Below are 13707 nucleotides of genomic sequence, written 5' to 3'. Positions count from 1 at the left end.
TTCTGTAGTATAGCTGTTATAAATAAGGTATACATGTGACCATCAATTTTACATATTAGTTCCTTTAAAACCCTAGGACATCCATTGACTTATAAGTCATTTAGTATATAGAACAAAGATCAGCAGACTAGAAATTGGAAGATACGGGTTCAAATTCCGGTTCTGTTCCTAACAACTAACTTGATCTTAGGCAATCCTTTCAACATCTGGGCCCCAGTTTCTGTACCTACAAAATTAGATTAAAGTGATGTTTCCTAAAATATGGTACCTATACCACTGGTAGCATGCAATATGCTTTTATTTTTATTGACTTTTAATAATTATTTGTATTTTAAAATAAATTAGGAAAATTATAATTACCTTATCAAATCAATGATTTATGGATATTATTTCTTAGTTATATAAAATTTACTTTTTAAAGGACATTTGTTTAAGTTAAAGAAAAGTGAATTGAAAAAGGAAAATAGTATGCATATAATAGTATAGGTGGCATGTAAATATGGCAAGTCATGACTATGATATATGAAGGACTGAGGTTTCTTGCTTCACGAAATCTAGAAGAGGTTAGATTAAAGCAGTAGATCCCAGACTTTTAGATTACAGTGACCAGTAAAACATTAAAAAAAGGTCAGTGATCAACATGGAGTTCCTGACTTTTTATTGCACTAATTAATGACATTAAGAACAAAACCAAAAAAAAAAAAAAGAACAAAACCAAACCTATATACCCATCATCATTATTTAACAGAAAGATATCAGAAATATTATTTTGTAACTATAAAACAAGTACCTGTATGTTGAAAAATTTTCAAGTTGTACAGAAGTATAAAAACTCATTTTCTTTCTCCTTCTCTCTCCCTATAAAATCTATCATGGACATCCTCCTAACACAGATCTACCTCATTTTTAGAACATTTTAAATAAACACAATATACTGTTAAATACATTAGCATATATATATATATATAGCATATTTGTTTCATATAAATATAGCATATTACATTTATTTTATATAAAAATATATGAGAAATATATAATCTCAGAACAAAGGACAGAGCTCCCCAGGAAAGGACAGGTGGCAACCTTACTTAGCCATCTAAACACTCGTTTAGATGACCTTCTATCTCTAAAATTCCATGATTAAGCCTAGAAAATCCTCAGCATTTACATGCCTTTCATTATTACCACTAACTTCTATATTTCAAAAAATAACTAGGAATCTCTTTAACGTCTCCTTCAGTAGAAAATCACAGACTGCAAAGTGCTTTTACAGTCCTTTGATCTTCTTGTTGCATGAGTTCATGCCTGTGCTCTATCAATCATTCTCATTGGTTCCCTACATCAGGGTTTTAACCTGGGTTCCATAGGTTTCAGGATAACATATGTGGTATTTTGTGTAGATACTGTTTCTCTGGGGGAAGGGGTTTATAACTTTCTATGATCCAAAAAAAAGGTTAGAAACTATAGCTTTGGATGTTTCTAGCTTGTGCTTTAAATAAATAATCTTATTATTGGTTTGGGAGTCCCTTACAATTTTTTTCTTGTTCTTTTTTTTTTTTTTGCAGCAGCAAGTGTTGGCATCTAATTTCTGGTTTGCATTTGACAGCTGTATTCCTGAGTTCCTGTTCTCACTTCCTTAATGGTCTTCTCATTAAAAACAAAAAAATTCTCTCCTACCAATTAGTTATACGGTATTTTAATTTTTTAATTTATTTTTATTTTTCGAAGTACAGAAAGATAGAAAAAAGCAGAGTGGTGCCCACTTTGGAACTGACAGGCAGGGACACAAGCAGCTAGAGAGCAAGACACACAGGCACATATAAAAGGCCTCAGGACAGACAGAATAGACAGCTAAAAGAAATAGAGAGGAACCTGGAAACACAGAAGGAGAGACACAAGAACTGAGCACACAGAGAAGCAGCATGGCAAAAAAACCTAGACAAGCTGGCAAGGAGAGAAAGGAGAATTATTGACAGAGAGACAGAGAGGCAGGCAAGATCACCAAGAGGGACTCAGACAGACAGACAAACAGAAAGGGGGAGAGAGAGAGAGAAGGAAAGCAGAGAAAGAAAACAATAAACAAAGAAAGACAAAGTGATAATAGCATTTTATACTACACAGTGCTTTATAATTTATAAAGTGCTATCACATACATTATTGCAGGCAGACAGGGAGAATCCAGCAGACAGATGGGGTGATGGAGGGATACAGGCCAATCAGACAGAAGAAAGGGAAGGTGGCCAATCGGAAAGAGAGGCTAGAATGGAGCCCAAGACAGACAGCTAAGAGGAAAGACAGAACCAAGAAAAGAGAAGTGAGAGAGGAAGAGAGGGAAAAAGAGGAGAGAGACAGGGATAGAGGCTGAAACAGTTAAATTCAGGAATACAGGCAGTGAAAAAGCAAAAATGAAAGAACAGTGTATTGTGTGTAAAAGTTTTATCATCATCTTTCTGAAGAGACTTGGATAGAGGCTGTTGTCTGTGCTTCTCCCAAGGAGTTATAACATCTCTAAGGTGGCATGTGAGAAGAGCCAGAAGGAAGGATGAAAAAGGGAGAAAGTTTTAGTAAGAAGCAGAGTGTTTTAGACTAGGAGCAAGACAAACTTCTTGGACAGGCCTAGGTCAACAGCCTAAGAGTACTGCTGAACCTAAAAGGATCTAGATTCATACTCCTTTAAAGAATTCATATAGAATGGAAAAAGCAGAGTGGGCCCCTATCTACTCCATGTGCATGTAAGCTCAGCTTACAAACCATCTGTACTTATTAATTGTTCCTATATTTACAAGGTATTTTTCAGTACTACCAGTGCTTTCATGGCTTTTCTCAATTAATACATAGTTCAGTGATGAAGAGACCAGCAATGGCGTGTGGTCATCAGGACAACTCAAGACGCAGAGCAGAACAGGATATTAGGACAGAGCAAGCCCTTCCTAAGCACACTTCAGGTCCTGGTAGTAAAAGCGTGTAACTAGCAAGCAGTCAATCAAAAAGACAAGTACCATAAAATAGAATCAAAAAAACAAGAAGCAAGAAATGGCAAGCCCAGTGAAATAGGAAGGAGTACTGACAGACTGACAGAGGAAGAAGCATCCAGCAAAACGGGGAGAGAATTTGGAAGGAGTGCAGCAAAAAGCAATTAGACATATATGTGTAGACTCTTCTCTCGAACAAGATCCAAGAAATGTGTAGTGACTCCCTCAGAGGAGAGGAAGTGGGGGGTAGGAGGGAGGCTTACTCTCATACAGGATACTTTTAGTTCTTTAAAAATTTTGTACCATGTGTATGCACTATCTATGTAAAAGCTGATAAAAAAGGGAGGAGACAAAAAGCAAGCTGAGATGTGGACAGCAGGAGCCAGCCAGACAGACAGATAGCAAAAAAGCAGAAAGACAAGGAGAGACTGGGAAAATGGCAAAAAGATTGAGGCAGGCAGACTGTGTGAGGGGCCAGAAAGATAAAAAGAAAAAGAAAGAACTGAAACAGAGGCAAGCAGTGAGAGAAGGCAGGGTAGGGTATATGGCAAGAAGGCAGGTAAGACTTTGGGGCAAGGGGGTCACTGACAGGTCTGCGGTAGCGAGACTATCACCGTTGATGGGATGCTGGAATAGGGGAAGCCAAGGGAGAAAATGCTGATAAGCAGACACACTAAAAAGACACAAGCATTAAACAGTGGGACAGCAGCAAGCAAGTAGAGTAGACAGGCAAGAAGACATACACAAAGGGAGGCCAGGAAAAAGCATGAACTAAATAGACATAAAGAAGAGAAGGAACAAGTAGAAGGCAAGATAAGAGGCAAACCAAGACAGGGAACCATGGTAGGGCCTGGAAGGTAGACAAACCAAGAGACGGAGACTAAAAAAGTGATAGAGACAGGCAGGCGGGGAGACAGATGGCTAGAGAGAGAGTGGTGGGCAAACAGCCAGAGAAGCAGACAGACAACCAGAGAGAGAAAGAGGCTGCCAGCCAGTCAGGGAGGAGCAGACAGGCAGGCAGGCACCATAACAGGAGCAAGCAGGTAGAGGGGCAGGCGGAAACAAGGATAGAAGAAGAAAAATCAAGGGATCAGTAGGGAGAGAAAAGAGAACAGGAGATGCAGGCAGGCAGAGGCGGGTATGGACAAGAGGGAGAATCAGGCAAATGAACAGATCCATATGCAAAGCGCACTCGAGAGAATGATGAATGTTTGTACAGGGATGCACACAGCCACCTTTCGCCCCCCACACCTGCAGCTCATGGCACATGTGGCAGGCAGGCAGGCAGGCAGAGGCGCTCAGCACAGAGGGAGAGGGCGCACCGTGATGCGCAGGGCTGCCCACATGCACGTGAGGACACTCTTCCCAGACACACACAGAGAGGCCAGAAAGAGGGGGAGTCGGGCACACGTGAAGAAGAGGCACACGCAGTCAGAGCCCGGAAGACAGAAGTAAACAGAAAGAAGACAGAGATGGAAAGTCACTTAGAGGTGACAGAGCCTGAGAGTCAAGGGATGAGAAAGGACAGTCTCGGTAAAAAATAAAGACACACATACACAGAAGCCCATGTACAGAAAGAGGGGGATACCCAGATGGACTAGTACACAGGGACCGAGAAAGAGGACATAACAAAATCAAATGGAAGAGGAATAGGAGTTACACTCAGTACAGGAATGATATGGGAGCAGAAACAAGAGAACTCCAAAGTCCAGGTTAAGAAAAAGATGGAAATCACTGCTCAATAAAGAGCATTAGCTGGGGTTGGGGGGTGGCACATCAATAAAGAATATTTAAACCTTGTAAGCAAAAATATGCCCTGTCACTATTACTTTCTGGTTGCTGCCTACCTACCCCTCCTTCTTAAGGTACTCCCAAACCCTGCAGGGGCTGCTGGGTGGCTGGCAGCTATACTCAAGAGACAGAGAAATAACCCAGGAGAGAAATGATTGCACAGGCATGGGATGGGAAGCAAGGAAAAGGTCAAAGTGAGATCAAAAGAATGGGAGGAAAACTGTAGTAAGAAAAGGGTGACAAGAACGAAATAGGGTTGAACTGAGCTATTTGCCCTTCTTCCTTTGCTAGCATTGCTCAACTGGCAACTTTTATTTTATGACTTCTCTGACCAAATCTCTGGATGAGAACGCCACTTTTGGACTCCTTTTCCACCTTCCATCTGATTCCTGACACCACTTTAAAGATAAACATTGGGGTACAGTGGGAAACCAGGGGTCAGAAAGTCAGATGAAAATGTGAGTGTAACCCCCTACCTCTTTCTTTTTCTCAGTCCCAGTTACTTTTCTTTTTCATGGTACCTCAGTTTCTTCCACTCTATCAGTGTTGGAGATCATGCAGGAAGGGAAATATACTGAAAGAGGAGAAAAGAGAAAATAATTTCACAATCTTCAGACTTAACTCTTTCCCCTTTATTCTAAAAATCTGTTCTATTTACCCCCTAAATTAATTTCCCACATCAGATGAATTTTATATTCAAGTAATTGGGGGAGGGGAAGGCGAGGTAAAGGAGAAAAGAGTGAGGATAAAATTTACAATCATAAATCACTGAGAAGGCTGGGCAAAGGGGAGAATCAAACATGGACTCCTTTGAAAAAAACTCAATCATCGTATCTATTCATATCTCTCCCCCAAAAGTCACTAGGATTTCTATCACTTTTTTAAAGAAAGAAAAAAAAATCCAGTACCCCTTCTCACTTAAAAGATACATACACAATTAAATGCGTTTTGACTTCCATGAGGTATGTAGAAACAGAGTTATATATAAACATATATTTCATCTTTTTTCTTTTCAATGCCTGAAGGGGAAAAAAAAAACCTTCACATCAAACCACTCCCTTCTGAAGTATTCAGAAAAAAAAAAAAAAAAAAAAAAAGCTTTTCTTTAAGAGAAGGGAGGTGGGGAGGAAGAGACTAGTAAAGAAAAAAAAATTTTAATCTAGTTGGACTAGTATCTAACTAGTTAACCTTTAACAATTTATGCTGATGTCAGACTGAGCATGAGTACTGATTAATGCCCCCCCTCAAATATTTTTTTATAAGGGGGGAGTTAGTCACAGCAGCCATTTTTGTTTTATGCAGAAATCCTTCATGCCCCCCCCCAACGCGCACACTCACACACACACACACTCAGTACACAAGGAAAATATCTCTATTAATCTGTGCACTAATCAGTTATAAAAAAGGGAGAAATTTGTGGGTTTCTGAGTAGAGGCTAGGAGATGGGGGTGTAACAGGGAGGAGAATGGGGGGGTGAAAAATGAAATATTAAGCCAGCCATTTTGTTTTAAAAGGGGATTTTTCCCCCCTCTCCCTTTCTTCACGGAGGGGGTGGCGGTGCTGCAGGGGGGGTTGTTTTAAAAATAATTTCCAGGCGGCCATCTTAGTGCCTCAGCTCTGAGAAATATTTCTGAGCGCCCCCCTCAGAATTTAAATATATTTAAAGCAACGGAGAGGGGGGTAGAGAGAAGTCGAAAACTTTTATATATATATATATATATTTTAATCCCCTTCTCTTGTTCTCTCGGGAGGAAGGAGAGAAGAAAAAAAAAGTCCTCAATTCTCCCCAAGAAAATTTTTGGGGGTGGTTTGGCCCCCCTCGTCAGACGGCGGCCCCGAGGGGGGGGTTTCGGAGGGGGGTGGCCCGGGGGTTTTGGGGGCTGGGGGAGGCGGTGAGGAGGAGGAGGACGCCGCCGCCGAGGAGGAGGAGGAGGAGGAGGAGGAGGAGGAGGAGGTGGTGGTGGTAGCGGTGGGGGAGGCGGGCGGGCGGTGGGTGGGGGGGTGGTGGGGGGGCCAGAGCCACAGGATGGCTTCCCCTCTGAGGGACGAGGAGGAGGAGGAGGAGGAGATGGTGGTGTCGGAGGAGGAAGAAGAGGAGGAAGAAGAGGGCGACGAGGAGGAGGAGGAGGTGGAGGCGGCCGACGAGGACTACGAGGAGGACGACGACGAGGGAGTACTCGGGCGCGGGCCGGGCCACGACCGGGGCCGCGACCGCCACAGCCCCCCCGGCTGCCACCTCTTCCCGCCACCGCCGCCGCCGCCGCTGCCCCCGCCGCCGCCGCCGCCGCCCCCGCCGCCAGGTAAGCGGCCGCTGACTCCCCCCCCCTGCCGCCCCCTCCCGCCCCAGACCGAGCCGGAGCCGCGGGCGCGCGAGGCCCGGGCGGGGGCGAGGCACCCACCGCGCGGCCGAGCCGAGGCGAATCCGGGGCGCGGGGCGCCGTCTCGGGCCCGTCGCCCCGCGGCGGTCCGGGCGGTCCGGGCGGGCGGCGGCGGCGGCCGCCGGGCCAGGCCTCCTCCCCTCCCCCGCCGCACCCCTCCCCCGCCGCCGCCGCCGCTGCAGCCGCCCGGGTTGGAGAGCGCTGGGCGCGAGCTGCATGCGCGGACCGGGCCACTCGGTCGCGGCTTTCGGGGGAGGAGGAGGAGGAGATTTTTTTTTTTACCCTCGGCGGGGAGGGGGTAGGCAGGAAACGGCCGAGGCGAAGCCAGGGCCCCCTCCCTGGCCGCGCGAGGGACCGCGGAGACCCTGGCGGCCGGACGGCGGCGTGGGGGAGGGGCGCGTGGGGGAGGGGCGGCCGAGCGGGCGCCCCTGGGGCTTCGGCCCCGGTGGGGTTGGACCGAGGCGAAGTGGGGTTTGTCTGTGAGGAGCGGACCGCGGCCCTCACCCCCCGTCAGGAGTTGGGAAGGCCGGGGGGAGCGGGTGGCCATCGGACCCCGCCACCTGCGGGGACTTCGGTGCCCGCCAACTCTGGAGAGTGCGGTGGCACGTGGGGGAGGGGTCGGGTGAATGTTTGCGGGCGGCTGACGACTAGGGGCAGGTGGTGGCCACACTCCACGCGGACCACTTCCTGGAATGAGACTGGTTCCTGCCCCCTCTCTCCGGCTCGTACTACGGAGAGCAGTCATTGAAAATTGGGGACAGAGAGGAGAGTGTCTGGAAGACCAGATGCCCCCAACCCCACCCCCTTTATCTCTCCTCTGCTCTGGGCTCTTTTGTGTCAAGTGCACCCCACCACCACCATGACCCCGTCAGTCTGGGGTGGCCGAGCTGCCCAGCTGTGACTCTCACGTGGCTGCCATTCACTGTCACTCACTCTCCCAATGAAACCACCCACACCCTGACCACGTTGGGGGGCGTGAACTGCCCACCCAGCTGTTCTGCAGCTTGACCGTCACTCAGCACCCCTCCCCGGGGATGACAAGTCACCCGCACTGTCTGGGCAGTTCCGTCCGCGGTGGAGTGGCCTGACCGCTGGCCTCGCGTGGGGGGCCCAGCAGTGGTCCCACTCCGGCCACCCTCCAGAGTGTTCAGCTAGTGTTTTTCAGAATAGACTCTAAGTGAGCATCTTTCGGGTGTTCACACCCCCAGGCCTCTTGGTGCGGTGCAGCACAAATGTACCAAACTTCAAAACGTCTAACATCATACTCTTTGTAAAGCTGTTATATTGATCTGTGTGGCTTCAGTGGCCAATGTTCCTGTCTAGTTGAGACAGCCTTTGAGGGACTGTGGGGTGCTTTCTTGGGCCGGGGGAGGGGGGGTATGTGTATCTAATGGAAACAGGATAAAGTCCAGCTCCCCTCCCATCAGGCTGGTCCAAAAACCAGAAAAGTTTTTTAAAAGTTATCCCAGAGAGCCCACTGATTTTGCAGAAGGGAAAAGGAATAAAGAATTGTGGGTAGGGGATTGCCTGGAAGACAGCAGAGGTGCTAAAAAGAGAGGAAGAAAGGATGTCAGGTTAAGTTAGGGCATTAGCAGCTTTCGCCTATGTGTATTCCGAACTTGGAATGTGGTATTTGGGGGTTTTTGATCCCGGATTTGGGTCTGTGAAGGGGAGGGCATGAAAGAATCTGAGGTCGAGATGGGTCTTTGTGTCAATACTCCCTCCCCCTTTCCCTTTGCTTTCTAAGCATCGTCAAATGTTTTTTAAATGGTATATTTGAAATGAAAACCCACCTACTCTCTCTCCCTGGGCAATTTTATCTCCCTTTCGGCCCTCCAAGTCAAACGAGTGACCCAGATACACCCTCTCAGATGACTTTCTGAGGTAAAACTTTAGGAAAATATTTTTAGTCTGCCCATTATTTCTGTCTACCTAAGTGTGGGCAAAATAACCCTCCTCTGAGGCAATATGTTCAGGCTGCCCTCCCTCGTCCTCCTCTACAAGATGAGTTTATACGTGTTAGAGGTTTCTATTGTTTTTCATTCTGACGGCTTTGATTCTCACCATTTTGTTTTACATTCTTACCCAAGACCAATTTTATCCCTTCCCCCCCTCTCCAGTCTCCGTACATTGTTAAGCGTTTAAAATAATAGCACTCGTGCTGATGGGGGAAGGGAGCAGGAAGCCAAAAACTCATTTCTTCTCCCTCCCCCTTCTGGCAAGTCTAGAGAAATAATATAACATAATATATAGATGTGATTCCTTGGGGGTGGGGGTGGGGAATGGTTGTGGGTGGTGCGGAAAATTCTGGTAGTTTCTTTGCAAAAGGTCTGAAAATGCAAACCCACCCCCTGTATGCAATACGCATGTGCAGCAGACCTATTATGGTGGTTCGTTGTGGGGGAGGGAGGGGAATTTGAGAAAAAATAAATATATGTGTGAGAGATTGATGGTGAGATTAGAAGAAGAGAGGGGCGGGCGGGAGGCGAGGCTCGCTGCGAGGCTCCTCCTGCGTCCTCTGGCTCGCCAGGCTCCGCCCACCCTCCTCCCCTCCCTCCTCCCTCGCCGTCTTCCCGAGATCTGAGCCGGGATGTGGGAGAGTCTGGGCTCCAGGCCAGCATTGAGTGGCTGGTGAGACAGAGGTTGGGACTTAGATTTGCTTTCTTGCCCTCCCTTTCCTTTCCTCGCCGTCTACTTTGCCTCTCCGCACCACCGCCGTCTTCCCAAGTTCGGGAACCTCCCGCTGGGGTGGGGAGTGGAGTTAACTGGCTGCGAGGTCCCAGGGCTTGTGTCCCACCCCCCAGCTGGTGGAGACGGAGGCCATTTCCCTGGTCCTTAGCCAGTTGGCCTGCCCTTGCCTCTGCCCTGGCGGCCTCCGTTTCCATGTTCATATTAGCCGCGGTCCCTGGGGTGAGGGAGCGCGGGCTGCTGGGGCATGGCGTCTTACTGACTTCCTATCAGGGTCCCCACTCTGTTTCCACACCTGGGGCTGCCTACAGGCACCTTCCCCGCTCCCACAATCCCCTCCAGAGTGTCTTCCTGCACAAGAGGGCACAGGATGCTGGAGCTGTGAGAAGTAGCAATGAAGGAAGGAGGTGCCCAGATTCTGGGGCAGTGGAAACCAAGGCCTCCGGTGTTAATTGTGGCTAATTTTCCCTTGGCTGTTGTGGGAAGAAGGATTCTGTGTCCTAGAGCAAGGGGCTGGGCCAGGCCCAGACTTTCCCCTCCTGCACAGCTGCCTCTGCCTGAGCAAGACAGGTCTGGCGGGTTAATCTAGTGCTTGCTGGGGGAGGGAGTCCAAACAGGGCCTCATGTCTGTGTGGCATTGGTGTCTTCCTCCTCACGGAGTTACTTTCTGTCCCCTAAGCCTCCACAGTCCGGAGTTACTTTCTGTCCCCTAAGCCTCCACAGTCCGACAGGGGTCATGGAGAATGGGGAGAGGGGACATCTGGGAAGAACCTGCCCCGTTCTCTCTGACAGAGACATCTGGAGAGAAAGCCAGGGACCTAGCCCTGCTGAAAGCAGGTACAGGCTGTCCTCTGGGTTTGTGCTCATGAGTATGTGATGCTTGTGCATTTGAGAATGCATATGCGGGGTGTGTCTGTGCCCGTGTCTTTGTGTGGGTCTCCCATACTGCTTATATATGAATGGGTTAGGATGTCTGGGACTAAATTTGGAGACAAGGAGTGAGACCAGGGGACAAAGGGCAGGGTCCCTGAGTTCTCAAAGGGAACAGGGAGGAGTATATAGATTTGAAGGCACATTTCCAGTCTCCTTGGGAGGAGGAGGAACGTTTAGGTAATTGTGGAGACCTTCTTCGATGGGGTTAGGGTGTGACAAAGGAGCTAGACACTATGATCCTGTGGGCAAGAAGTGAACATGCCTGACTGAGGATTTCTTTTCCTCCAGGGCTGTGCTGGGGTGACAAGAGGCTTGGTGATTATCTGAGGAAATATAAATAGAGGCCTCCCTCCTCACAAAAAGGATGTCAGGGCCCCAGGGTGTTGGTGTGAGAACCCAGGTGTCCACCTTTGGCTCTGCCTTCTCAGCATCTGGCTTAGGGAGCTGCCAGCTTGTGTCTCCCCACTCCAAGTGCTGGGGTCAGGCCAGGCCAGCAGCTGGGCATGGCTTCCCCAGTTCCCGGGCAGGATGCCAGCTGGCTAAGTGAGGGGGAAGGCAGGAGGAGCCCTGGCGGCGACTAAAAGGACCTGCCACAGTCAGAGCCCATGGCCTAGAGCCTGGTCCCTTGTTAGTAGGAGGGGAGAGACGGGAGTGGTTTGGCTGCTCTTCCCTTCTGACCCCTGACCTCCCATTCAGAAGCCGAGCATCCCAGAGTACTCGAAACACTCTCTGTTTGCATCCAGCGGAGGGAGGCAAGGTTTGGAAGAGTTAAAGCTGGAGTTCCTAGAGAGCAGCGGGAACTGAGGAGGTGAGGAAGGGAAGGGGCTGCAGGGACTGGGAGCCTAGAGGCTTAGGTTTTCTGGTGCTCTCTGCTCCAAAGATAAGGATGACATTCGGCTGCTGCCTTCAGCACTGGGTGTGAAGAAGAGAAAAAGAGGACCCAAGAAGCAGAAGGAGAACAAGCCAGGAAAACCCCGAAAACGCAAGAAGCTTGTAAGTGTTCAGGACTCCTATCTCTACAGCTAGGCTTGGAGACCCATCCCTAGAGACCTACGTTTTCTCTGGTCTTGATTACTGTGGGGATCCTGAAGTCAGGGAGGCCTGATCCCCTCTACCTGCCCCCACCCCCGCTTGCCAGCCTGTATCTCCCAGGTCTGGGACCCTAACCTCAATCACCCCAGCCTAGTGAAGAGCCCAGTTGTCGACTTGACTCGCCCTGCAGCACAGAGAAGCAGTTGAAAGCACAGGCTCTGGAGGTAGACTGCATGAATTTAGAGCCTAGCAGTCATCTGTCTTCTTGGACAATTTATTTAGGTCTCTGTGCCTCAGTTTCCTCATCTACCAAAAAGTGGATAAAGATAGATTAGTTACTATCACAGGATTGTTGTGAAGATCAAAAGAGACGATAAATGTTATGTGCTAAGAACAGTTCCTGGCACAAGGAAGGCCTGAAGAAATAGTGTTTTTATTTCTTTCCCTTAGGACAGCGAGGAGGAATTTGGCTCCGAGCGAGATGAGTACCGGGAGAAGTCAGAGAGTGGAGGCAGTGAATATGGAACTGGACCAGGTCGGAAACGGAGACGGAAGCACAGAGAAAAAAAGGAGAAGAAGACGAAGCGGCGGAAAAAAGGGGAGGGAGATGGGGGGCAAAAGGTGAGTAGAATTAGGGGGTGAGGGGAGAAATCAGTATTAATGACAGGCATGAGGAGTGGGGGAGGGAGAGCCCTGGGCGAGCAGGGTGCTAAGTGGAGAGGCTGTGGTTTGTGAGGAGTGGGATTGGGCTGGGAGTGGAGCAGGAAGCAGAAAGCCCAGGGAACCTGGTGGGTGGGTAGAGAGGCATGTGGGGGGCCCAGGACTGGACACCTGTGTCACTGAAGCCTGGTCTCTCCCAGCAGGTGGAGCAGAAGTCGTCGGCAACTCTGCTTCTGACCTGGGGCCTGGAGGACGTGGAACATGTGTTCTCTGAGGAGGATTACCACACACTCACCAACTACAAAGCCTTTAGCCAGTTCATGAGGTGCAGTAGGGCTGAGGAGCCCTCTCGAGCAGACACTTTTAATTTGGGGGAGGCTCTGGACCCTTCTGGAATCTGATGAAAGCTGAGAAACTGCCCTCCAGAGAAATTCACTACACATAAAATTCCACATGTCATCTTAGGGAATTCCTGGACTCCTAGGATCCAAGGACTCCAGTCAGGAACCCTTCACTGGGGGGCCACAGTACCACTGCTAGGTTAGAAAACTCTGTGGTGACAGACTGTCAGGAGGACTGATGGCCCTCCTTGGTCTGACAGTTCCAGTTTGCCCTGCCTGACTTCTCTCTAGACTGGAGCGGGGAGGTGGTATCCGTGTTGCCCAGTTTCCTTTGCTCGGTTATCAAGTCCTCTGTCCCCTCGTTAGACACCAGTAATAACAGAGGATGCATTGCTCACAGTGGGACCTGAGCTTCAGTGGCTCCCGCAGTAGCGTACAGAACAGTAGAGATGCCTTTTGGGGGGCAGGCACTTTAGCAGAGCCGTTCAACGCTCTGGAGGCAGCCTGCTGAGGTTCAGGTCCCGGTGTCATGCTGGGCAGCTCACTTCTTTGATCTTCAGTTTCTGCATCTGTAAAATAGGCACATAATACGTACCTCATGGGATGATGGATGGAAAGCTCAGCACACTCAGTGCCTGGCCCCCAGTGGTGTTCAGTCCCTGGTAGCCGTCCTTAGTCCCGTTGTCTCACTGCTTCACTACTAAAGACAGTGCTTCTGTCAGCACGGGGGTCACCCACGTCCTCACAAGAGCTTAACACCCCACCGCAGAGCAGAACCAGTGTGGCCCATCAGACTCCACCCGATGGGACCCTTCATCAGGGCCCATGGAACTCTTTAGAAAAGCACAGAGAATCATAGCAACTCCTAGTAGTGTTGTGAGGACGAAATAAGATATTATGTGTGTGGAAGTG

General features: G+C 49.0%; 3 protein-coding genes across 16 annotated transcripts in view; 2 read left to right on the top strand and 1 right to left on the bottom strand.

Annotated features, from left to right (window-relative positions):
• The window catches only part of LOC132478164 (cytochrome b5 domain-containing protein 1), a 17533-nt gene extending 15908 nt beyond the window's left edge, over window positions 1-1625 (top strand). The window contains exon 6 of the mRNA XM_060081090.1: window positions 1566-1625. The gene's annotated coding sequence lies outside the window, so the exon portion shown is untranslated. The remainder of the gene's footprint in view (window positions 1-1565) is intronic.
• Window positions 1-7250, bottom strand: part of NAA38 (N-alpha-acetyltransferase 38, NatC auxiliary subunit) — a 24154-nt gene extending 16904 nt beyond the window's left edge. For 2 of the 3 annotated variants that reach the window (XM_060081092.1, XM_060081091.1), the window contains exons 1-2: window positions 7163-7250; window positions 5240-5337 (exon numbers count right to left, since the gene is read on the bottom strand). The gene's annotated coding sequence lies outside the window, so the exon portion shown is untranslated. Of the gene's footprint in view, window positions 1-5239; window positions 5338-5696; window positions 5716-7162 lie in introns of those variants that run through there. The other variant, XM_060081093.1, reaches the window with a different exon arrangement.
• CHD3 (chromodomain helicase DNA binding protein 3) overlaps window positions 6790-13707 on the top strand; it is a 25651-nt gene continuing 18733 nt past the window's right edge. For 7 of the 12 annotated variants that reach the window (XM_060081077.1, XM_060081076.1, XM_060081080.1 and 4 more), the window contains exons 1-4: window positions 6792-7063; window positions 11643-11755; window positions 12245-12415; window positions 12655-12779. In XM_060081077.1, the coding sequence (XP_059937060.1) occupies window positions 6832-7063; window positions 11643-11755; window positions 12245-12415; window positions 12655-12779 (641 nt within the window). In that variant the 5' untranslated portion in view covers window positions 6792-6831. Of the gene's footprint in view, window positions 7064-10475; window positions 10667-11642; window positions 11756-12244; window positions 12416-12654; window positions 12780-13707 lie in introns of those variants that run through there. The other 5 variants (XM_060081074.1, XM_060081078.1, XM_060081075.1 and 2 more) reach the window with 3 other exon arrangements.

The sequence above is a fragment of the Mesoplodon densirostris genome, chromosome 18 (assembly GCF_025265405.1).
Source record: "Mesoplodon densirostris isolate mMesDen1 chromosome 18, mMesDen1 primary haplotype, whole genome shotgun sequence".
Classification (NCBI taxonomy): Eukaryota; Metazoa; Chordata; class Mammalia; order Artiodactyla; family Ziphiidae; genus Mesoplodon; species Mesoplodon densirostris.
The sequence above is the reverse complement of the archived record's forward strand: the minus strand, read 5'-3'. Positions and strand labels throughout refer to the sequence as shown.